The following is a 24,583-nucleotide window of genomic DNA, read 5'->3' as shown; positions in this document are numbered from 1 at the left end:
ACTCCAACACTGGGTGGCACCCACTGTCCGGAGGCAGTGACAACACTCCCATCACACACGCCTCAGTATTATATCATTGTTCCCCATTCTCAGACTCTCGCAACCAGATGAGGAAGTCATCATCCCCATCTGGTTTCATTTTCCCACACCGAGGGCCTCCACATTTGGGGAACCATCCTTCTTCCCTGGCTCTCTCTCCCCTCTGACCCTCTCTACACAGCAAACAAATTCTCCCTCCAAACGCCTCTAGGGGGCACTGTGGTTGGGGAGATGTCAAAACTGCAAGTGCTCAGCCAGTGACTGATCTGGCAGTTTGCTTGCAGGAATTTTCTTTCCTTAGAAGGTTTTGAATTCAAGTCAAAAATCAATTTGTGACTGTGATATTAAGTGAGCTAACCCACATTTCTCTTCATTGCAGGAGAATTTTTTTAAAATCCTGATATTACTTTTCTCTGAAACCCAAACGAGATGAGCTTTAAAAAGTTTCATCAACATTTGCTTTCTTCCACAGAGCCTATACCTCACTGTGTGCTACTTAGCATGTTCATTGCCTAAAAGGAAAGACACAAACAGTATCATGTGATGACACAACCTTTCAAGTATTTTATCTTAAACAACAACGACATGATTTCTAGAATTTGCTTTAAAATACCATCCAAAAAAATACAGGGGAAAAAATACAGACCAAAAAAATATATATATATATAGTTATCTGTAGAAGTCAGATAGATGGGGTGTCAAATGTTATTCTCTCTACTTTTGTATATATTTGAAATTTTCTATACAAGAAAAAACGTTGAAGCATGAGAATATAGAGAAAGAAGTTATTTTCACCTTGGAAAAACTGGTCAGAGAAATCTACATAGGAGATGAGAAAGACTATTGTATTATCAATTAAATGGTATGTCATATAATTATTACCAGATGTTCATTATGTGCCAGCACCGTGCTAAGCAGTCTGCATCCATTCTCTCCGATCCACTGTTTTCCAAACTAATGGCTATGAACAGTCTACAGTGAAGCTCTCCTGGGATACCCTTCAAACGTATGTATTCCTGAGCCACATCTCAGACCTTCTAAAGCAGAATCACTGGGGCTGTGAAAGCTAGCTATACCGTAACAAAACCACCCCTCTCCTCCTCAAAGTCACCCTCCAAGGGACAGATTAACTACACTTTACCAACAGGTAAGCTCTAGCAGGAGACAGAAGTCTCACTGGTCGACCACCTAGGACATGCCAGTGCCATGAGGCCAAAGGCCACAGCTCCACTAATGCCAGTCCTCCATTCACAGCCTGCAGGGGCACGTAGGGATTCACAAAACCTCCAAGGGTTTCATACTGAAGAGGGGAGACGGTGAAAGAAGAGTGACAAGGTGCCCAAACATCTCACCTGTTCAGGATCCAACATGGTCAGTCCTTTCACTCCTGCCAGAATGAGATTCTTGGCAATTTCAGCCCCAAGTCCTTTCATGCCGACAAGAAGCACCCGGGAGGCCCGCAGCCTATAAGGCAGACACTGTTAACCAGGTGACAGAAGACAATGGAAGTTTCATCGAATCATTGAAAAACAAGTCAAAATAACAGTGAAGTAATTTTGGTTTTCATTAAATGCACAGAAGCATCATGGCCTAAAATCTAGGAAAGAGACAGGCTCTAATCCATCCTGCAAAGAACAATTCATTCAACAAATATTTATTGAGCACCTACTATGCCAGGCACCCTTCTAAGGTATAGAAATACAGCAGTGAACAAGACAGACATAATCCCTGCCCTCCTGGAGCTTTTATTTTATGGAAGAGATAGACAAAGATATAGGATTATGTCAAAAAGTGATGAAAGTCAGGGAGGCCTGGTTGGCTCAGTTGGTAGAGTGACTCTTGATCTCAGGGTCACGAGTTCAAGCCCCACACTGGGTGTAGAAGAGCTTACTTAGAACAACAAAAAAAGTGATGAAAATCAAGCAGGATATAGATCAAGAATGATGGAGGATGTTATTTTACTCAGACTGATCATGAAGACCTTTCTGAGAAGGTGCTGAGCGAAAATCAAAATGAAATGAAGGACGAATATACACATATTTGGGAGAAGAGCAAGTACAAAAACAGCAAGTATAAAAGCCCTGAAGCAGAGTGCTTGGCATGTTTCGGAGACAGGACAGTGGCTGAACAACAATGAGCAAACGGAAGAACAGTAGGAGGTGGGTCACAGAACCAGGGCCACATCATGAAGGCTCTTACAGACACTGTAAGGGCTGAATTTTATCTAAGCACAATAGAAAGCCATGGGGGGATGGACTCTTGGAGGGGGAAGAGTGTCACAGTTAAGGCAAGTGAGAACGAAGGTTTGGACTAGTATGACAGCAGAAGAAAAGGTGAAAAGGGGGAGTATGAGCAATAACAGGGTGGCATGAAAGAGGGTGTATTTGGAAAGTGTTTGGATCATTCTAGTGTGTAAAGTCACAAAAGATGAGATTTAAAAAAAGGTAGTCAGATGTCCAGCTGTCTCAAAAAATCTGGACTTAGTGGAGCCTGGATGGCTCAAGTCAGTTGGGCAACTGACTCTTGATTTCAGCTCAGGTCATGATCTAGAGGTTGTGAGATGGAGCCCTGAGATGGGCTCCATGCTCAGTGAGGAGTCTGCTTGTCCCTCTCCCTCCCTCTCTCTCTGTTCCTCCCTCCACACATTCATGCATGTGTTCTAAAATAAATAAAATCTGGAAAAAAAAAGAAGAAGAAGAAGAAGTCTGGGTATGCCTGGGTGGCTCAGCCAGTTAAGCAGCTGCCTTTGGCTCGGGTCAATAAGGTCCTAGGATCGAGTTCCATCGGGCTCCTTGCTCAGCAGGGAGCTTGCTTCTCCCTCTGCCTGCCACTCCCCCTGCCTGTGCTTGCTCTCTTATTCTGATTAAAAAATTAAAAAGAAAAAAAAAGAAAGAAAAGAAAATCCCCACCCTCAGTTCCATTAAAAAAAAAAAAAAAGAAGAAGTCTGGACCTCACTCCGAGGTCAGTGGAAGGCAGTATAGGTCCATGGATTCATATCTGAAATCCCTTGAACCAGAGGGTTTAAGAATCAGAATCTTTTGGATTTGAAAAAAGAAACAGAATTTACATCATTTATTATGAAACCCCATCAGGATCTTGGGCAGTACACCCTGTAATCAAACCCATTAATATTTTTGCAGCAAATGTATGACTATTCACACTGAAAAGTATCAGTGAGAACTAAGAACAATCTCACATAAATTCAAGTTTGGCTGGCCAATGAGTTTGCTCTTAATTTATGAAATGAGGGGACGCCTGGGTGGCTCCATTGGTAAAGTGTCTGCCTTGAGCTCAGGTCGTGATGCCGGGGTCCGGGGATGGAGCCCTGTGTCGGGCTCCCTGCTCAGGGGGGAGCCTGCTTCTCCCTCTGCCTACCGCTCACCCGGCTTGTGCTCGCTCACTCTCTCTCTTTGGCAAATAAATGAATAAAATTTTTTTAAACTTTATGAAATGAGTCGATTTTCAACTTGCACTAGTATTAGGGAGAACATGTAGAAGTTCTTCTAAAAATGGTACTAATAATTATGGATACTTGGATGTAATTAGACTAGAGATCTTTGAGGATGGTGGCTGACAAAATAGGATCCTGCACTGATTCTTGATATTAGCAGATACTGGATTTCTTTTGCTAATACAACCCAAGGGTAAAATTGGGGGGGGGGGGGCATACTGACAACATTTCCTTCAAAGGCGTATGTCTGGGTTTCAGCTTCTCCATTATGGCTTTTCTTCTATCAGGCCCTTCCCCCACTGCCAACCACAGGCTAGCAGACACAAGCCTTTCAAGTGACAATTCCACTTCACTAAAATAGAAGGGAATTGGGAAAAGGGCTTACAAAATACAAGGTAAATAACAAAGATGCTAGCAATGAGTACTACGCTTATCAGAGATTTATACCAGTGGGTGGAAGGAGGAAGAAAAGCTATGTGACTTTCCAGAGGAGCTCCTATCCCTCCAGAATCAGCGCATATAATAGGCAATGTTTCCAAAAAGAAGAGTACACATACCAAACCTTTGGACATCAGAAAGGTTGAGCACCCCTGCATTTAGCTTTACCTTCCAGATCTCTGTTGTCACTGTTAATCTGTAAGTCTTCCCTTCACCTGGACCCAACACTGCCCCTCCTGGAATTCCAGGGTGCTAAGTTCTGGGTTTTTTGTCCTGTTTGGCTGCTCCAGTACTCCAAGGATACAGCTAGAATAGCCCAGCTCTCTCCTGGGAAATTGTATCTTCAAACAATAGGCCTCTAATCCCTACACCCACTAAATTCTTCTCAGGCTCTGTTCTCTTTGCTGTTCTTTCAGAAATGGGCACTGCCAATCACTAAATGCCCTCTAGGTCTGAAAAATTAGGTTTGAATTCTGCCACTTCCCAACTGGGTGATCTGGACAATCCGCACAATCACTCTAAACTTCAGTTTTTTCATCTGTAAAATGGGGATACCAGTTGTGATTTCATGTCAATTAATCTCCTTGACAACCTGGCAAAATGTGTGTGCAAAAGCATCTAGCATAATCCCTGGCACACAATGGATGCTCAATATATGTCACTTGGACTTACTGAACTTCTCAACCCCATTACCCTAATTATTACCAAAGGGCTTGGTGACAGGGCGCCTGGGTGGCTCAGTCGGTTAGATGTCCGACTCTTGATCTCAGCTCAGGTCTTGATCTTAGGGTTGTGAGTTCAAGCCCCACACTGGGCTCCATGCTGGGCATGAAGCCTACTTATAACAAAAAACAAGGGGCATGTGGGTGGCTCAGTCTCTTAAGCATCTGACTTTAGGCTCAGCTCATGATCTCAGGGTCCTAGGATCCATCATTGGGCTCCACACTCAGCAGGGAGTCTGTTTGTCTCTCTCCCTCTGCCCTTCCCCCTACTCGTGAGCTCTCCCCCATCTCTCAAACAAAAATCTTTAAAAAACAAAAAATGATAAAATAAAACCCCAAAAGGGTTCAGTGATAGGTGGGTTCCCGATTTTCAAAAAAAAATCTGACAGAAAAATTCTAAAGCTGGCATTTAAAGGCCTTCAGTACTGTCTCCCACTTCTCCAGCTGTCTCTCCCACCAGCACCAGATTCCTCCCTCCCAGACATGCCTTCCATTTCCCACCTGCCAACTTCAGATCACAGCATTCCACACACCTGAAATACACTCTCTTCCTCTTGAGGCCTAGTCGAGCTTTTTCCCAGACTTCAAACCCCAATTCAAATTCCATTTCCTCAAAAAGTCCCTCTTACCACAGTGGACTCAAGTGAGCACTCCCTCCTCTGAGCTCTTGGAGCACTGCAACTTATAAATGCCTCTGACAAAAAAATCACATTTAGCCACATAGCCTCTCCAAAATCCCTACCTCCTATAGAACTCTAGACTCTGACTGCTTGGAAGGGGTTTTCTTCTACCTCTAAAGATTTTACTTACTTACTCATTTATTAGAGGGAGAGGGAGAGCGTGAGTGGGGGGAGGGGCAGAGGGAGATGGAGAAGCAGACTCCCTGCTGAGCAGGGAGCCCTACACAAGGCTGGATCCCAGGACCCCAAGATCTTGACCTGAGCCAAAACCAAGAGTTAGACGCTTAACCAACTGAGCCACCCAGGTGCCCTTGCTTGAGAGGTTTTTTTATTCAGCTGCCATCAAACACTGAATATCATGCTTGTATTTTTAATCCTTAACTATACTAGAGGCCCTGAGCTTACAAGCTTACAGCTAACGTATGGCTCAATTACATGAAATGCACTTAAAATAGCACCTGGCACATAGTCAGCACTTAATAAATGTCAGCTATTATTATTCATACTCCGATGCAGCAATTCCCCTTCTAGGAATGAATCCTGCAGAAATACTCAAGGTGTGTACCAAGATCATGTACAAATCTATTCACAGCAGCAGCATCCATCCGCTTCCCTCCGCCTCCACAGCCACCACCATTTCTCACCTACAAAACTACAATAGCTTTATACATGGTCTCCCTGCTTCCACTCTTGCCCCCTACAATCTGCTCTCCCCATCTCAGGAAGAGAGATTTTTTTTTTTTAAGATTTTATTTATTTGACACAGAGAGACAAAGCGAGAGAGGGAACACAAGCAGGGGGAGTGGGAGAGGGAGAAGCAGGCTTCCCGCTGAGCAGAGAGCCCGATGTGGGGCTCGATCCCAGGACCCTGGGATCATGACCTGAGCCAAAGGCAGACGCCCAATGACTGAGCCACCCAGGCGCCCCGGAAGAGAGATCTTTTAAACCAGATTATGACCCTCTCGTGCTCAAACCGTTCAATGGTTCCCTATTCAAGTTCCTTACCCAAAGCCCTGCGAACTGCTCCCATCTCAGGCTCATCATACTCTCCGGACTGCTAATTGCCTACAGCCTGGCTCCAGCCTTGGGCATTGACCTGGGCATTAGTCAATTCTTTAGGTCTCAACTCAACTGTCACCACCTTAGAAGTCCACACTGGCCACCTAATCCAAATTTATGTCCACGCCCTCTTCTATCTGGAATTACTTTACGTTTCTATGTTCACTGCCACCTCCATTTGAATGTAAGGTAAGCTCCAGAAACCATCGTATCCCCAGCATCTATGACAGCGCTTGGCACTTAGTATACTGTTACTGAAACAGTACTGAATTAATAGATATACCAAAAGAAATCCAAGTGTCCATCAGCAGAATTACATAAACCTGGTACATAATAAAATAATAATAGCTAACATTTACTGAAGACTCACTACATGCTACACACTCTTTACACGTGTTATGTTATTTAATCCTCATGACTATCTTATGAGCTGGTTATCTTTTTATCCCTTTTTTGCAGCTGAGAAAACAGGCACAAAGAAGTTCACTAGCTTATCCAAGGATACACAGCTAGGAAGTCGCTAATAATCAACTAGTTGATAAGGGCAATAATAAGGGAGAGCGATTCAGATGGTGGGCTCTGAGGCCACACTGCTCTGGTGCACACACACTATAGAAAACGAGGTGGCCATTAGAAAGAATAAGATGATAAAAGGTAACACTTATTAAGCTGTTACTGTATGCCAAGCACTGTTCTAAGCAATGTATGTGTATTAACTCTGCCAGAAAGGGGCACCTGGGTGGCTCCATCTGCCTTCAGCGTCTGCCTTCAGCTCAGGTCATGATCCCAGGGTCCTGAGATCCAGCCCTGTGTCCGGCTCCTTGCTCAGCAGGGAACCTGCTTCTCTCTCTCCCTCTGCCTGATGCTCCCCCTGCTTGTGCTCTATGTCAAATAAAAAAATAAAAACCTCTGCCAGAAAGGCACTGTTACTCTCATTTTGCAGACAGAAAGCTGTAGTAGACAAAATGTGCCCATCCCTCCCTTCCCCCCCACCACTGCAGATGTCCACGCTCTAATCCCTGGGACCTGTGAATAAATTACTTTACATGACAAAAGGACCTTAGGTGTAATTAAATTAAGATTCTGAAATGGGGAGATTAACCTAGATTATTACTTGGGTGGGCCTAAGTAATCACAAGGGTCCTTAATAAGAGGGACGCAGAAGAGGGGCGCCTGGGTGGCTCAGTTGTTAAGCGTCTGCCTTTGGCTCAGGTCATGATCCCAGGGTCCTGAAATCGAGCCCCGTGTCGGGCTCCATGCTCAGCGAGGAGCCTGCTTCTCCCTCTCCCCCTGCTTGTGTTCCCTCTCTGTGTCTCTCTCTCTGTGTCAAATAAATAAAATCTTTAAAAAAAAAAAAAAAAAAAGAGGGAGGCAAAAGGGTCAGAAGATGCTATGCTGCTGTCTTTGGAAATGAAGGGGCCACAAGCTAAGGAACATAGGTGGCTTCTACATGCTAGAAAAGTCAGGCAAAAAGACTTTCCCCTAAAGCCTCCACAGGGGAACATGGCCCTGTCAACACCTTGATTTTAGCCCAGTGAAACTGATTTCAGACTTCTGACCTCCAGAACTGTAAGAGAGTAAATTTGTATTGTTTTAAGCCACTAAGTTTGTGGCCATTGTTACAGCAGCAACAGGAAACTAAGATATTGAGGACAGAGTTGTTAAAGAACTTGCTGAAGATTACACAACTGCAAAATGGCAAAGCAGGTATCAACTCAGGAAATACTGCTCCAAAATCTGTACTCTTCCAGTTATATTGCCTCTCAATACCACAAATAAATGTAAAATCACACTGCGACATGTTATGTATATAGCCCACCGGGAGCCACGACGGCAATAATCACCATCTACAGAGGGCTCACTGGGTTTGAGGCATGGAACTAGGTACGTTACATATACTACTCCACTGAGATACCTTGATTACTGGGGTGCCTGGCTAGCTCAGTCGGTAGAGCATGTGACTCATAAGTGTCCTGAGTTCAAGCCCCATATTGGGTATGAAGCCTACTTAAAATAAAGTTCAAAACAACAACTCTGATTATGGTTCTTCACCATGTCTCTTTTGGGGGAAAAAAGCATACACACCCTAAATATTGCATACAATTTCTCGCCTTAGAAGTCCAAAGGGCTCCACAGACCCCAGAGTAGGCCATCACGTTTCCACAGGAAAGGATTCAAGTCTGCCTAGAGTAAGGAGAAAACTGAGGCTCAGAAAAGGTGTCCAAGCTCTCACAGCTCATGAGTGGCCAGAACTGGGATAAGAATACAGTTCTGACCACAATCTAGTATTTTTCCTCTTTCAATGTCTTCTTCATGTTCTTTTTTTTTTTTTAAGATTTTATTTATTTATTTGAGAGAGAGAATGGTAGTGAGAGAGCATGAGAGGGAAGAGGGTCAGAGGGAGAAGCAGACTCCTTGCTGAGCAGGGAGCCCGATGCGGGACTCCAGGATCATGACCTGAGCCGAAGGCAGTCGCTTAACCAACTGAGCCACCCAGGCACCCCTCCATGTTGTCTTGTACACAGCAGGTTCTAAGTAAATATTTGCTGATTGGGCTCTCTCATCCTTAACTTCTACTGCCACAGGAATATCTTTTAAATTTCTGAGAAGGAAGGAACCAGAGCCTTTTTATCACAACCTCTGAATTCACAATACATATCGCAAGTTAAGCCAAGCCAACTGAATTCCACTTATGGTTAAGAATTCCTAAGACTATCAAATTCACACTTGAACCACATTTACTGAGATTTTATTTTATTTTTAAAGATTTTATTTATTTATTTGACAGAGACAGAGACAGCAAGAGCAGGAACACAAGCAGGGGGAGTGGGAGAGGGAGAAGCAGGCTTCCTGCTGAGCAGGGAGCCCAATGTGGGACTCGATCCCAGGACTCTGGGACCATGACCTGAGCCAAAGGCAGCCGCTTAACGACTGAGCCACCCAGGCGTCCTATTATTTTTTTACAAAGATTTTATTTATTTATTTGAGAGAGAGCATGAGAGGGGGAAGGGTCAGAGGGAGAAGCAGACTCCCAGCTGAGCAGGGAGCCCGATGTGGGTCTCGATCCCGGGACTCCCGGATCATGACCCGAGCCGAAGGCAGTCGCTCAACCAACTGAGCCATCCAGGAGCCCCACATTTATTGAGATTTTAATGCGTGATGAGTCATGAAAAAATCTGGTTATAAGACTATTTCAAGGGCGCCTGGGTGGCTCAGTTGGTTAAGCGACTGCCTTCGGCTCAGGTCATAATCCTGGAGTCCCTGGATCGAGTCCCGCATCGGGCTCCCTGCTCGGGAGGGAGTCTGCTTCTCCCTCTGACCCTCCCCCCCCTCTCATGTGCTTTCTCTCTCTCTCATTCTCTCTCAAATAAATAAATAAAATCTTAAAAAAAAAAGACTACTTCAAGTAGGGTAAAAAGTAAGCACAAAATCTCTAGGCCAGAGGTTTAGCATATTTGAGGAACAGAAAAATTCAAGAGCTTGAATGAAGTAAACCAGGGAGATGTAGCCAAGATCAGACAAGGCAGAGCATGAAAGGCAAGGCATTTTAAAAGCTTTGGATTTTATTCAGAATATAAGAGGAAATCACTGGAAGGCTTTAAGCAGAGAACTGGCTGAGATCTGATTTTTTTTTTTTTTAAGCAATCTGGCTGCTGTGTGGAGACTGGATTATAAAGAGTCAAGAGTGGAACAGAGGAGACCAATTGAGGGGACTACAGAGGTAATCTGAGAGATGATGAGTATAAGCTGGACTTAGAAATGAAGAAAAGGGGGGGGTGCCTGGGTGGCTCGGTCGTTAAGCGTCTGCCTTTCTGCTCAGATCATGATCCCAGGGTCCTGGGATCGAGCCCCGCATCGGGCTCCCTGCTCAGCGGGAGGCCTGCTTCTCCCTCTCCCACTCCCTCTGCTTTTGTTCCCTCTCTAGAGCTGTCTCTGTCAAATAAATAAATCTTTAAAAAAAAAAAAGAAATGAAGAAAGGCTGGGGCGCCTGGGTGGCTCAGTCGGTTAAGCGACTGCCTTCAGCTCAGGTAATGATCCCGGAGTCCTGGGATTGAGTCCCACACCCAGCTCCCTGCTCAGCAGGGAGTCCGCTTCTCCCTCTGCCCCTCACTCCACTCTCATGTGCTCTCTCTCTCAAATAAATAAAATCTTAAAAAAAAAGAAATGAAGAAAGGGCTGAGATAGTTTGAAGCAAAGCTGATAGGACTCGCCAACAGATTGGACATAGGAATAAGGGACAGAGATGAATAAAGAACTCCTAGGTTTCTGGTCTGTGCAACCAGATAAATGGTGAGGCCAACCGCATTTGGCAGATCGGTCCACTTTCTCCTTCAGAGATGAGCTCATCTTCACTTAACTAACAGTAAAGTACTTTTCATTTAAATCTACAATCTTGGGCGCCTGGGTGGCTCAGTTGGTTAAGCGACTGCCTTCGGCTCAGGTCATGATCCTGGAGTCCCGGGATCTAGTCCCGCATCGGGCTCCCTGCTCGGCAGGGAGTCTGCTTCTCTCTCTGACCCTCCCCCCTCTCATGTGCTCTCTCTCTTTCTCTCTCTCAAATAAATAAATAAAATCTTTAAAAAAAAATAAAAATAAAAAATAAAATAAATCTACAATCTTGCTCCATCTAACTGCCCATTCATTACATGTACTTCAATGTCTTGTCAGAATCCAAAACAGAACTTAAGACTGATCCCCCTACAATCTTCCTCATCCTTCTGGAGTCTCCACTCATCCCACTAATGTTTACTTTACATTTGCCTTATTTATCTCAACCTATTTCCTATGTAGCTTCCTGCTTTTGTTACTCATGATTTATACTTGTCAAGCAATTGTAGCTATAATTTACTGAATGCTCTGTGAGCATAGGCACTATTCATGCATTATGTCATTTTTTATAAGTCTTTATTCATTTAAGTAATCTCTACACCCAATGTGGGGCTCAAACTCATGACCCCGAAATCAAGAGTCAAATCCTCTTCTAACTGAGCCGGCCAGGCACCTCCATGCATTATCTCATTTAATTCTCAACACTCTATTATCTCCATTTGACAAATGAGGACACTTAAAGCACAGAGAAGGAATATATCCAAGGTTAAATAACAGAAGGAATGTATCCAAGGTTAAATAACTAAGAATTTCTGCTGTTGAGATTCAAACTTAACTATCAACCACTATCAACACTACAATAAATTGGTCCTTATGTGAGCAATCAGGATTGGCCTCCACAACACAGTATGCACTCAGTCACTAACTATGGCAAATGTGTGACTATGGAACCAACTGAAGTTCTACTCAACAGCAGCGGTGTTGGCTAATGAGTCTCTGAAAACAGGAAAATTTTTGAAGTCCCTTTTTTGTAAAGTCAGAATTTCAGATGAAAGAGTCCTTAAAAATGTAGTCACACTTACCCCTCCTTTTTGCAGATGTGGAACTTAAGGCCAACAAACTGTGAGACTGACCCAAGGTCAGGAGAGCTGGTTAGCAGAACTGGGAACTGAACCCAGGTTTCTTGACTTCCTACATCTTTGCAAAGTACAATCATTTCATCCAACAAATATATCTGAATGTCTACAAACTTGCAAGCACTAGAAATTTAGTAAGACCAGTCTGATAACCTTTAGTTATCAGGCATTTATAAAACACTTGTCCTCATGGAGCTTATCATCTATTTTGCTCTTTCCAGTCACCCTCCCTCCCTTCCTCATGCTTAGGTAAGGGATAAACTACTGCTGAGTGGAAGAAAAATCATACAGGCCTAGTTGTGAAAAATATTGCAGAAACCGCTGAAGCACACATTCTGAAAACATACACAGCTGCCAGCTTCAACACTCTCCTTTACACTAATTTGACCGAAAAAATGAGCCCCTATTGTCGAAAATGACCCGGAGTGGGGGAGAGTATGAACCTGAAGTGAGTGACTTAGGTTCAACTCCTACTTCTATCTACTTGGTGCATGACCTTGGGAGTCTGCTCTCTTCCTTGAACCTCATCCATAAAATGGGCTATGTACCATAGCAAGAAATGCAAAGTCACATGCTGACAGGGGCCAGGCAATTATATCAAATGAGTGAAGTTGAACTAATAGAGAGGATCCCTAGAGAACCCTGTGCCATGTCAGAGGCGGTCCCTACTTAGCTCCAATCAATGTGGAAGGTCTGACTTTTCTATTCCTCAAGAGAAGACAGAAATCAGAAATTGCCAGATTGGGGCATGGGGCATAGGGCTGGGGTGGGGTGGGAGGGAAGAGAATCACATTTCTTTCCCAACTTCTCATGATAAAAAATTTGAAACATAAAGTAAAAAGGTTAGCATTTTGCCTTTTATGCATACATCATGGCATTTCACACCTCTAGCATGCATCTCCAAAAATATGACATTCTCCTCCAGAACCATGCTAGAAAATAATTCTCAAATATCACCTAATAGGACTGAATATTCAAATTTCCACTACTGACTAAAAGATGTTTCTTTAGGAGTTTTCTTTCTGAACCAGGATCCAATCAAAAGTTTACATCTTATTTTGGCTTCATCTCTTTATGCTCTTTTAATCTAGAACACTCCTTTCCCTTGTTCTTTCCATGACATTGACTTTTGTAATAGAACCAGGACAGTTGTCTTGTAAAATGTCCCACATCCTAGGGGTGCCTGGGTGGCTCAGTTGGTTAAGAGACTGCCTTTGGGGCACCTGGGTGGCTCAGTTGGTTACGCGACTGCCTTCGGCTCAGGTCATGATCCTGGAGTCCCAGGATTGAGTCCCACATCGGGTCCCTGCTCAGCAGGGAGTCTGCTTCTCCCTCTGACCCTCCTCCCTCTCGTGCTATCTCTCATTCTCTCTCTCTCAAGTAAATCAATCAATCAATCAATCAATCTTCTAAAAAAAAAAAAAAGAGAGAGACTGCCTTCCGCTCAGGGCATGATCCCGGAGTCCTGGGATGGAGTCCCACGTCAGGCTCCCGGCTCGGTGGGAAGGCTGCTTCTCCCTTGGACACTCTCCCCTCTCATGCTGTCTAAGTAAATAAATAAAATCTTTAAAAAAAAAAAAAGTCCCACATCCTGGACATCTTATCATTACCTCAATGTTAATTTGTTCCTCTGTTCTCTGAAAGCATGATTAGGATAAAAGATAGTCAGCAGGACAACTTCACCGATGATATACTCAAGTTCTTATTTCACAGAAAGCACATTATTAAGAATCACTTCCAAAGGCAATAAACTCATTTTTAATTTCTTTGTTTGAATTATTTCCTTGGCCTTATGGATTCTAAATTATTATGTATTTTTAAATTAAGTCAATTTCTTTCTTTTTCTTCCTTCTTTTGACTTTTTTAAGATTTTATTTATTTATTTATTTGAGAGAAAGAATGAGAGAGAGAGAGCATGAGAGGGGGGAGGGTCAGAGGGAGCAGACTCCCCGCTGAGCAGGGAGCCCAATGTGGGACTCGATCCTGGGACCCCAGGATCATGACCCGAGCCGAAGGCAGTCGCCAACCAACTGAGCCACCCAGGTACCCATCCTTTGACTTTATTTTTAAGTAATCTCTACATCCAATGTGGGGCTTGAACTCACAACCCCAATCAAGAGTGTCATGTTCCACTAACTGGGCCAGCCAGGAGCCCCAATTTTTTTCTTTCTGATGCTCAAATGGTCTCAAATGCGGCAATTCTCTAGATTTTTAAATGCTGGCAACTAATTTCAAAAAATTTAAAACAGTGTATGAAAGGGGCACCTGGGTGGCTTAGTCGTTAAGCATCTGCCTTCGGCTCAGGTCATGATCCCAGGGTCCTGGGATGGAGCCCCGGATCGGGCTCCCTGCTCGACGGGAAGCCTGTTTCTCCCTCTCCCACTCCCCCTGCTTATGTTCCCTCTCTGTCTCTCTCTCTGTCAAATAAATAAATAAATCTTTAAAACAGTGTATGAGAGATACAACCCAGTTTTGTTTTTTTTTAAAGATTTTATTTATTTGACAGAGAGAGACACAGCGAGAGCAGGAACATAAGCAGGGGGAGTGGGAGAGGGAGAAGCAGGCCTCCCGCTGAGCAAGGAGCCCGATGTGCGACTCGATCCCAGGACCCTGGAATCATGACCTGAGCCGAAGGCAGACGCTTAACGACTGAGCCACCCAGGCGCCCGATACAACCCAGTTTTTAACCTCTAGACCATTACTCTCCTTTTCAGTTCTCTGATAACCTTGGTCCAACATCACACAGAATTAGCAACAAGGGGCGCCTGGGTGGCTCAAGTCATTGGGCATCTGCCTTCGGCTCGGGTCGTGATCCCGGGGTCCTGGGATCGAGCCCTACATCAGGCTCCCTGCTCCGCGGGGGGCCTGCTTCTCCCTCTCCCACTCCCCCTGCTTGTGTTCCCTCCCTCGCTGTGTCTCTCTCTGTCAAATAAATAAAATCTTAAAAAAAAAAAAAAAATCAGCAACAAAATGTTGCCAGAATGCAATCAGCTAATTCCTAGGCCATCTTTTATTTTACAAAAGAACCCCAAACTCCAGAGCTCTCCTATTCCACCTGGAGTTTCCTTAGGGGCAGGTCAATTTGCTTTGTGGAGCCCCTTTCCTATTTGTACAGGGGAAATCACTGCTCTTCCTACTTCAGAGCTGATATGAGACTCGGTTGAAAAATGGACACGAAGGCACTTTAACAAACTCTGCAAGATTGTCTATAAAAACAGAGGTCCAAATTACAGATCACCCCCCTTCCTTCCCTCCCAGGACACTCAATCAATCCTTTTCAGGTTCTCCACTGAGTTCGGTACCTCTCCACTGCCTCAGAATAACTCCCATTTCCCAAGAATTCTATTCCCTGACTTTGATTTGTCCCTTAGGTCATCTCCTCTTCAGCAGCCCCCATCCATCATTCTTTACTGCTCCTCAGAGGAATCATTCTACCCTCTTGACAGTTCTCTCACTACATTCCATCTTAATCTTCACCAGCTTTGCCCTACCTTAAAACCACCGGCTGCCCCAACCCTTTGGATGAGCCCTTCTAATACACTTAGGATCTCTTTCCCAACCCTTTAGGACCTCCTAACACTCAAACCTTCTTCAAATAGCAGTCCCTAATTTCAACCAGCCCCACCTATGTCCTCAGGCCCATTTTCACCTTTTAATTCCCAATCTTCCACTTCAGATGCCTTGGGTCCTCAGACCAATGTTTGCTAATGCCTCACAATGCCCCCTCCACCAACCGCATAAAACCCCACACCTGAAATAAGCCTGAAAACTCAGGTTCGCCCCACTCACGCCCCCCACACACTTTCTCTCTCACCAAAAGATTCTAGAAACTCCCACCTCTCAAACTAAATTCTCTTTTGACCTGCCTGCCTCCTTACCCTTAGATCAGTTAACTCTATACTCTGGACTCACATCACATACCTCCCCCCTCAACCAGACCTCATCTCTCAACTCAGCCACTCATATATTTCCACTTAGACATAAAGAACCATCTAAAACCTAAGTCCAAAAGAGAACTCTGGCTTCTTCACTCACCCCACTGTCTCAGTCAATAAATGGCAATTCCATCTTTCCACCTGCTCAAACCAAGGAAACCTTAAAGCCATCCTTGTGTTCTCCCTCTCATACCCCACACACTGTATCCTTCAGCAAATCCCGTCCCCTCCCGCACCTTGAAAATATATTCAGAATATATATTTGTCCCCTTCTCTAGAGTTTGAAGCCACCATTACCTTATGTCCCAAGGGGATTATTATCACGGTCTCCTAACCAGAATCCTCATCTCTACTTCTGCCTGCTTCAACCTACTCTCCCCACAGCAAGAGTGATCCTTTTTAAAATGCAAACCTGATCGCATTACTCCTAGGCTCAAAACTCTCCAGTGGGTTTCCCAGAACACTCAGTATAAAAAAGCTACTCCAAATCAAATGAGTAGCTTTTCTGTTTCTTTCTCTCACTTGCCAAGCATGCTCCGGCCTCCAGGATTTTACACCAGCTGTTTTCTCTCTGCTAGCAAAGTTCTTTCACGTGGCTCTTTTTCCTTCATACAGGTCTGAAGCTCCATGTTATCTCTTCAGAGGCACTCCCTGGCCTCCCTATCAAAATGGCTCTCTCACCTCAGCATCCTTTATTGATGCTCCTACCCGGCTGTATTTCTCTCCCTCGCATTCGCATCACCTATTATATTATTTCTTTATGTTTATTGTTTCCCCCACCAGAGCGTACACTCCATGCGGGCAAGGAGTCCATCCGGTTCATCAATATATGCTCAGTACCTATAACAGTGCTTGTTATAAGGGGAGTGGGAGAAGGAGAAACAGGCTTCCCGTCGAGCATTTCCGGTCAGGGCAAACAGCAGGTGCTCAATAAATATTTGATCTAATCAATCACCTCTTTCAAAGACCTCATCCCCTCCGATAACTATTCAGTACCCAAGGTATGCCCAACCCTAGTGCCCAGTCCTCTCTAGACACACCCAAGTAACCAGGCCTAAGCAACCTCTTCGGGTAGCTCCAACCCCTGAGCTCCCCGGGCCTCTCAAGATTCTCAGTTGAAATAACTTGCTCCCAAACTCCTCAAAAACCCTCATTCTTTCAAACTGGCCCACGGTTTCGAAGCCACAAAAAGGTAAGCTCGCCCGTGTTCGGTGGGCCAGTCTCCCCGGCGTCCAGCAGAGAATAGGTTCCCACAATCTACGAATGAATGAACTACGCCCCCACTTCATCCTTCCCTTGCATCCTCCTGCTCCCTAAGTGCCCACCACCACCACTCCCTTCGGGCGTCTGCGTCCCTGAGTTTGAGTCGTCCCGAACCCTCAGGGCTCCCCCACCGCCCCTTCCAGAGGCCTCCCTCGGAACGACCCTCCCCCCACCCTGGGAGGTCCCCTCTCCCCACATCTTCCAGAAACACCCCTAACCAACCCCTCCAGTCCTCTCAAGAAGGCCACCCTTCCCCGGCACAGAATTCCCGCCTCCTCGCTTCAAATCAGACCCTCCGGCTCCGTGAGGGTCGCCAACGCCTCAGGCCTGGGCGCCCCCTCCAGACCCTCAGCCCCACAAGCCGCTCGGGCCCTGACCGTTTCTGGGCCTCCAATCCCCACAGACGGATCTGGCGGTCATACTGCGCCGCCTCCTCCTCGCTGATGCCGCCGCCAGCCTCCTCCTTCTCCACCATGGCGCCGGCTCTAGCTGCCTGCACTCGGGTCCTGCCCACGGTAACCGCCCGCCGGCCCCACGCGCCGCCAACCGCCGCCGGCCGCACGCCCGGGCCGCCTCTGCGCCTGCGCCAGGGGCCGCGCCTGCGCAGGACCTCCTCCACGGCCCGGCCCGCCCCGACCACGTGGACCTCCCCAGCCTCAAAGGCGGGCCAGCGGGACTGCCAGTCACGTGACGGGGCTCCAGCCAATCCTGGCCCCAAGATGGCGCGGTTTAACGCCCGGAGACGATAGATGCTCAAGTGGTGATTTCTGGGGCTATTAATTCGGCAAATATTTATCTAGCACTTGCTGAAATCCCGGCATTGGGGGTTTTGAAATAGAGCAGCGAATAAAAGAGACAAAGCCCTGTCCTCATGGAGCTTACGTTCTATTGAGGGGTGCCCACAGAAGAATAGAAATCAGGGGCGCCTGGGTGGCTCAGATGGTTAAGCGTCTGCCTTCGGCTCAGGTCATGATCCCAGGGTCCTCGGATCGAATCCCGCGTCGGGCTCCCTGCTCCTTGGGAGCCTGCTTCTCCCTCTGCCTCTCTCTCTCTCTCTGTCTCTCATGAATAAATAAATAAAATCTTTAAAAAAAAAAGAAATCAGGCTGTGATAAATGCTGTGGAGAAAAATAAAGGCGGATATGGGATTACAGTGTTGCAGGAGTGGCCGGAGAGAAGGTCTTTCAGAGAAAGTGATACTGAACAGAGATCTGAAGGGACCGAATAAACAAGCCATGTGGATAACTGGGAGATGGAGCATTTCCGGTCAGGGCAAACAGCAGGTGCAAAGGCCCTGAAGCTGGAATGTGCTAGCATAGCTGAGGAACTGTGGAGAGCGCAAGGTGGCTGGGGCAGAGTGAGAGGATGGGCAGGTGGTAAGAGGTGAAATCGTAGATGAAGCAAGTGGGACTTCCTGTAGGGCCTCGTAGGCTAGTATAGCTTATACCTATTTTCCTTAGGCAAGGTGTCTTTTTTTATTACCCCTTCAACAAGTACTTACTGAGCACTTGTTATGCGTCAATCATTGATCTCAGTGCTAGGCCAGGTAGAGCACTGAAATAAGAAAAAAAATAACACTGCCTTCTCATGGAGTCAAAATGGATTTTATGTGAATTCTTTCTCTAATCCTTATGAGATTAGTTAGGTTTTTTGATACTGCTATTTCATAGCTAAGGAGTCTGAGGTCCAGCAAAGTTCAGTAGCCTGAACAAAGGCTTATATCTTAGAAGTAGTCAAACTAGGGGGCACCTGGGTGGCTCAGATGGTTGGGCGTCTGCCTTCGGCTCAGGTCATGATCCCAGGGTCCTGGGATCGAGTCCCGCATTGGGCTCCCTGCTCCTTGGGAGCCTGCCTCTCCCTCTGCCTCTCTCTCTCGCTCTGTCTTTCATGAATAAATAAATTTTAAAAAATCTTTAAAAAAAAAAAAAAAGAAGTAGTCAAACTAGGATTCAAACCCAGGCTGTGTGGCCCACATGCTTCATCAGGAGGTCATACTGCTGGTGGTACATTAGGCTTCTACCATGTGCTCCGACCTTGCCTCTGAGGTACATACTCTGTGAACCTCAGAGATGGATATTTCATCCCCTCTTACAGATTACAACTCTGGGACTCAGAAAGGGGTAGGAATTCATCCAAGATCACAATATCCCTCCAAAAAAAAAAAAAAGTTTGGCCAATGCTTACTCTTGGTTATGGACTTGGAACAAATTATGTAAAAAATTAGGGACTTAAACAACAATAAATATTTATTATCTCTTATAGTTTCTGTGGGTCTGGGATTCAGAGCAACTTGTCTAGGCTGTTCTGGCACAGGTCTTTCATGAGGATGCAGTCAGATGTCAGCTGGGGCTGTAGTCATCTGATGGCTTGTGATGGAAGATTCCTTTCTGAGGTGACTCACTCCAATGGTTAGCAAGCTGATGTGGGCTGATGGCTGGGGACCTCAGTTCTGCTCCACGTGGGCCTAACCGCTGGGCTGCTGGAGTGTTCTCATGACATGGTGGCTGGCTTCCCCCAGAGTAAGTGATCCATGAGAGCAAGGTGAAAGCAGCAATGCCTTTTGTTTTATTTTTTTTTTAAGATTTTTTATTTCTTTATTTGACAGAGAGAGACACAGCGAGAGAGGGAAAACAAGCAGGGGGAGCGGGAGAGGGAGAAGCAGGCTTCCCGCTGAGCAGGGAGCCCAATGCGGGGCTCAATCCCAGGACCCTGCGATCACAACCTGAGATGAAGGCAAACGCTTAACAACTGAGCCACCCAGGCGCCCCTTACTTTATTTTTTAAAAAGACTTTATTTATTTGAGAGAGATCATGAGCAGGGGAGGGGCAGAGGTAGAAGCAGACTCTCCGCTAAGCAGGGAGCCCAATGCTGGGCTGGGCCCCAGGACCTGGAATCATGACCTGAGCCGATGGCAGACACATACCAACTGAGCCCCCAGGCACCCCAGCAATATCTTTTATACCTCAGCCTTGGAAGTCACACACTGCCACTTCTGTAATATTCCATTGATCATACACAGTTGTATTCATTGTAGGAGAGGACAATACAAGGGCATGAATATGGTGAACAAAAGAAACATGGATCCACCCTGTGTTGTGCTGACCAGCTAATAGGGAAGACAGGAAGTATTTTATCAGTATTTACTAAATATTCTCGAAAAATATTTACCATATCCCTACTATGTGTTTGACTTTGTGCCAGGCCACAGGGATACAATAATGATAAAAATGGACATACTCCTGCTTTAGGGACACTCATAATCCAGTGGGAGAGATAAAACAGTCACATAAATAGAAACTCCCCGAAGTGCTGTGAAAAGAAGAAAGAGCTATGACATGTTTGACTTAGTGTTGGGTGAGAAAAAGGATATTCTGAGAATGTAAACTTTCTGCTGAGCTTTACAGAGTAAATAAAGTTTAACAAAACACAGGAAGAACCCCAGGCAGAAAGGACGGTTGCACCTGCTGTGACTCAGAATTTAAGTTCATTCTCTCTCTCTTTTTTTAAACATTTTATTTATTTTTTTGAGAGAGAAAGAGAAGGGGGGGCAGACAGAAAGGGAGAAGCAGGCTCCCCACTGGGCAGGGAGCCCATCAAGGGGCTCAATCCCGGGACGCTGCGATCATGACCTGAGCCAAAGTCAGACACTAACTGCTTAGCCAACTAAGCCACTTAGGTGCCTCTCAGTCTGACTCTGCCTCCCTGAGGGTATCTCCTTGAGCCTTACTCCTTCACCCCCACACACTCTGTGGGAAATTTAAAACAGGTTCACAAATCTGGGGCACCTTGCTGGCTCAGTTAGTGGAGCATGCGACTCTTGATCTGGAGGTCATGAGTTCAAGCCCCATGTTGCGCCTAGAGCTTATTTTATAAAAAATAATAATAAAAAATAAAACATGCCCACAAATCCTTTGATATTCTTCAATGATATTGAGTGGGGGGAATCAATGTCCCCTGTCCTTGAATCTGTACTCCGTGACTGCTGATCAATAGAACAAGATGGAAATGAACGCTGAACCAATTTCTATATCCAGGCCTTAAGAAATGTGCAGCTTGGGACACTTGGGTGGTTCAGTCAGTTAAGCGTCTGCCTTCGGCTCAGGTCATGATCCCGGGGTCCTGGGTTCAGTCCTGGGATCGTGTCCCACATCGGGCTCCTTGCTCAGTGGGGAGCCTGCTTCTCCCTCTGCCTGCCTGCCCCCTCCCGCTTGTTCTCTCTCTCTCTCTCTCTGACAAATAAATAACATCAAGAAAGAAAGAAAGAGAAAGAAAGAAAGAAAGAAAGAAAGAAAGAAAGAAAGAAAGAAAGAAAGAAAGAAAAGAAAGAAAGAAAGAAAGAAAGAAGGGTGCAGCTTGCCCTCAAAAAATCTGAACACAATTAGCTTATGACCCAGAAACTGCACTCTTAGGTGTATACCCTGAGGAATTGAAAGCAGGCCCTCAGATACTTGTATGCCAATCTTCACTGTAGTGCTATTCACAACAGCCAAAGGAAAAACAATCCAACTGTCTTGAATGAAAGGATAAACAAAATGTGTCAGATGCTTACTGTGGAATATCATTCAGCCATAAAAAAGAAGGAAGCACTGGGGCGCCTGGGTGGCTCAGTCCGATAAGCGTCTGCCTTCAGCTCAGGTCATGATCTCAGAGTCCTGGGATCGAGCCCCATGGTGGGCTCCCTGCTCAGCGGGGAGTCTGCTTCTCCTTCTGCCCCTCCCCCTGCTCCTGTTTGCGTGCGCTCTCTCTCTCTCTCTCTGACAAATAAATAAGTAAAATCTTTCAAAAAAAATCCTTAAAAAGAGAGAGAGAGAGAGAATGAAGCATTGACACATGCTACAACATGTCCCAGAAACATCATGCTAGGTGAAAGAAATCTGTCATGAAAGCTGATGAAAAAAGAAATAGATGGTGATGATGATTGCATAACATCGTGAATGTCCTTCATGCCACTGAGTTGTATAATTAAAATGGTTAGGGCGCCTGGGTGGCTCAGTTGGTTAAGCAACTGCCTTCGGCTCAGGTCATGATCCTGGAGTCCCGGGATCGAGTCCCACATCAAGCTCCCTGCTCAGCAGGGAGTCTGCTTCTCCCTCTGACCCTCTTCCCTCTCGTGCTCTCTGTCTCTCATTCTCTCTCAAATAAATTCTTTAAAAATAAATAAATAAATAAAGGGCGCCTGGGTGGGTCAGATGGTTGAGTGTCTGCCTTTGGCTCAGGTCATGATCCCGGGGTCCTGGGATCGAGTCCCGCATCGGGCTCCCTGCTTCTTGGGAGCCTACTTCTCCCTCTGCCTCTCTCTCTCTCTCTCTCTCTCTCTCTCTCTCTCCCTCTGTCTCTCATGAATAAATAAATGAAATCTTTAGAAAAAAAAGAATTGTTAAAAAATAAATAAATAAATAAAATGATTAAAATGGTGGGGTGCCTGGCTGGCAGTCAGTAGAGCATGCGACTCTCCATCTCAGGGTCATGAGTTCAAGACCCACGTTGGGCATAGAGCTTACTTAGTTAAAAAAAAAAATGGTTAAAATGGTGGATTTTATGTTATGTATGGTTTTAATCACAATTGTAAAAAATTAATAATGAAATATACCAAAACTCACTGAATTGTACTTTAAACAGGTGAGTTGTGTGCTATGTGAATATCTCAGTAACGCTGTAAAATTAAAAAAAAGAAAAAAAAAGGAAATGGAAGCTTCAACTTTCCCTTCCGTGGGACACTTGATTTTAATCCCAGCCTCCTTGCTAGAAGTCAAAACAGCCCAAAGAGAAGTCCACGCGGAGAGGAGACAAAGCTCCTGACCCTCAGAGAGGCCAACAGCCCCAGGCAACAGCCAGCACCAACCTGTTGGCCATGGGAGTGAGCCATCTTGGAGGTGGATCCTCTGGCAGATGGTGAAGCCTCCCCAAATAGAGCAGACACAAGCCATTCCTTCCAAGTCCTGCCCAAAGTTCTGATCAGTAAGCAAAATAAATGATCGCTGTTGATTTACACCACAAAGTTTTGGGATCACTTGTTACACGGCATTAGATTACCTGGATGCTGCCCCCTATCAACTCTCTCCTCATGCTTTCTTCTTTCTCTGTAATGTTTCCTTCTCTGTCCCTCCCCTTGGCTTGCGGCCATTCACAGGCAAACGATCTCTCTCTCTCTCTCTCTCTCTCTTTCCCTCACCCTACTCTCTTTCTCTCCCTCCCTTTCCCCTTCTCTGCCAACACTCTCCATCTTTCTGATTTGGGTTCCTCTGACACGCTCATTCATTCAGTATTCCCCGAGGACTTTCTCTGGGCCCAGCCCTGTGCTAGGTGATACATAAACCCTGGGGGCCTATTTTGTTATCTCTCAGAGGAAGTAATGACCAAGCAGAGATGTGAGGGATGAAGAAAAGTCAGGTGACTGAGCCACGGGAACTGAAGGGGATAAAGGCATCAATTAAGAAGCCAAATCATGAGACACACAGCTGGCTCAGTTGGTAGAGCATGCGACTCTTGATCTCAGAGTTGTGAGTTCAAAGCCCCATGTTAGGTGTAGAGATTACCTCAAAATAAAATCTTTAAAAAACTCTTTTTAAAAATAATAAAGAAAAGAAAAGAAAGAAACCAGATCATGGGGATGCCTGGCTGGCTGGGTGGCTACTGGGTTGTGAGTTCAAGCCCCATATTGGATGTAGAGATTACTTAAAGTCTTTAAAAAAATTTTTTTAAGTAGGCTCCACACCCAATGTGGGGCTCAAACCCACAACCTTAAGAATCAAGAGTCATATGATCACGGGGTGTCTGGGTGGCTCAGATGGTTAAGCAGCTGCCTTCGGCTCAGGTCATGATCCCAGGGTCCTGGGATGGAGCCCCACATTGGGCATCAGTGGGGAGCCTGCTTCTCCCTCTCCCTCTACCGCTCCCTCTGCTTGTGCTCTCTCACTCTCTCTGTCAAGTAGACAAATAAAATCTTAAAAAAAATAAGTCTCATGATCATGAGTCACATGCTCCACCGACCAAGCCAGCAGGCACCCCTTAAAAATAAAGTCTTAAAAAAAAAGAAACCAGATCATGAATCATCTTTTTTTTTAATGCTGAAAATCTATTTGTTAATTACAGTGTGTGACTGTTGTACTTTGAAGCAAATAGAGAACACAAAAAATCAGGATCCTGACAGCTAAAGAGACACGTCCAGAGTGAACATCACTTTGCTTAGAATGATTTGAGGTTCTCTTTGAAATGAGACTGTCTGGGAGGTACATGCCTCTTCAGATCTGTAGTTTCTTCCAAATATCGCTGGGCCCCCAGCAAAGGCCGTTTCCTAACTGCTTTCCTGACCTCCAACCCAGCCTCCAACCTTGACCTTACCCCTTATCCTAATCCAGAGGATGAGATGAGCGTCCAAATGGCTTGAAGTTCAGGAACAGAATGAGAATAGTTGACGCTATTTGGTAACTTTTTAATTAATTAATTAATTAGCTAATTTTTATGGATTTTATTTTTATTTATTTGTCAGAGAGAGAGGGCACAAGCAGGTGGAGCGGCAGGCAGAGGG

General features: G+C 45.4%; 1 protein-coding gene across 1 annotated transcript in view; it reads right to left on the bottom strand.

The window, feature by feature from the left end:
- Positions 1-17,622, bottom strand: part of SAE1 (SUMO1 activating enzyme subunit 1) — a 77,157-nt gene extending 59,535 nt beyond the window's left edge. The window contains exons 1-2 of the mRNA XM_028088049.1: positions 17,432-17,622; positions 1,392-1,503 (exon numbers count right to left, since the gene is read on the bottom strand). Of these exons, the coding sequence (XP_027943850.1) occupies positions 1,392-1,503; positions 17,432-17,529 (210 nt within the window). The 5' untranslated portion in view covers positions 17,530-17,622. The remainder of the gene's footprint in view (positions 1-1,391; positions 1,504-17,431) is intronic.
- Positions 17,623-24,583: the final 6,961 nt, after the last annotated feature.

This window comes from Eumetopias jubatus, unplaced genomic scaffold (genome assembly GCF_037043125.1).
Source record: "Eumetopias jubatus isolate StellerSeaLion01/CBP00866 unplaced genomic scaffold, mEumJub1_p1.0 scaffold_10, whole genome shotgun sequence".
NCBI classification, from domain to species: domain Eukaryota; kingdom Metazoa; phylum Chordata; class Mammalia; order Carnivora; family Otariidae; genus Eumetopias; species Eumetopias jubatus.
The sequence above is the reverse complement of the archived record's forward strand: the minus strand, read 5'-3'. Positions and strand labels throughout refer to the sequence as shown.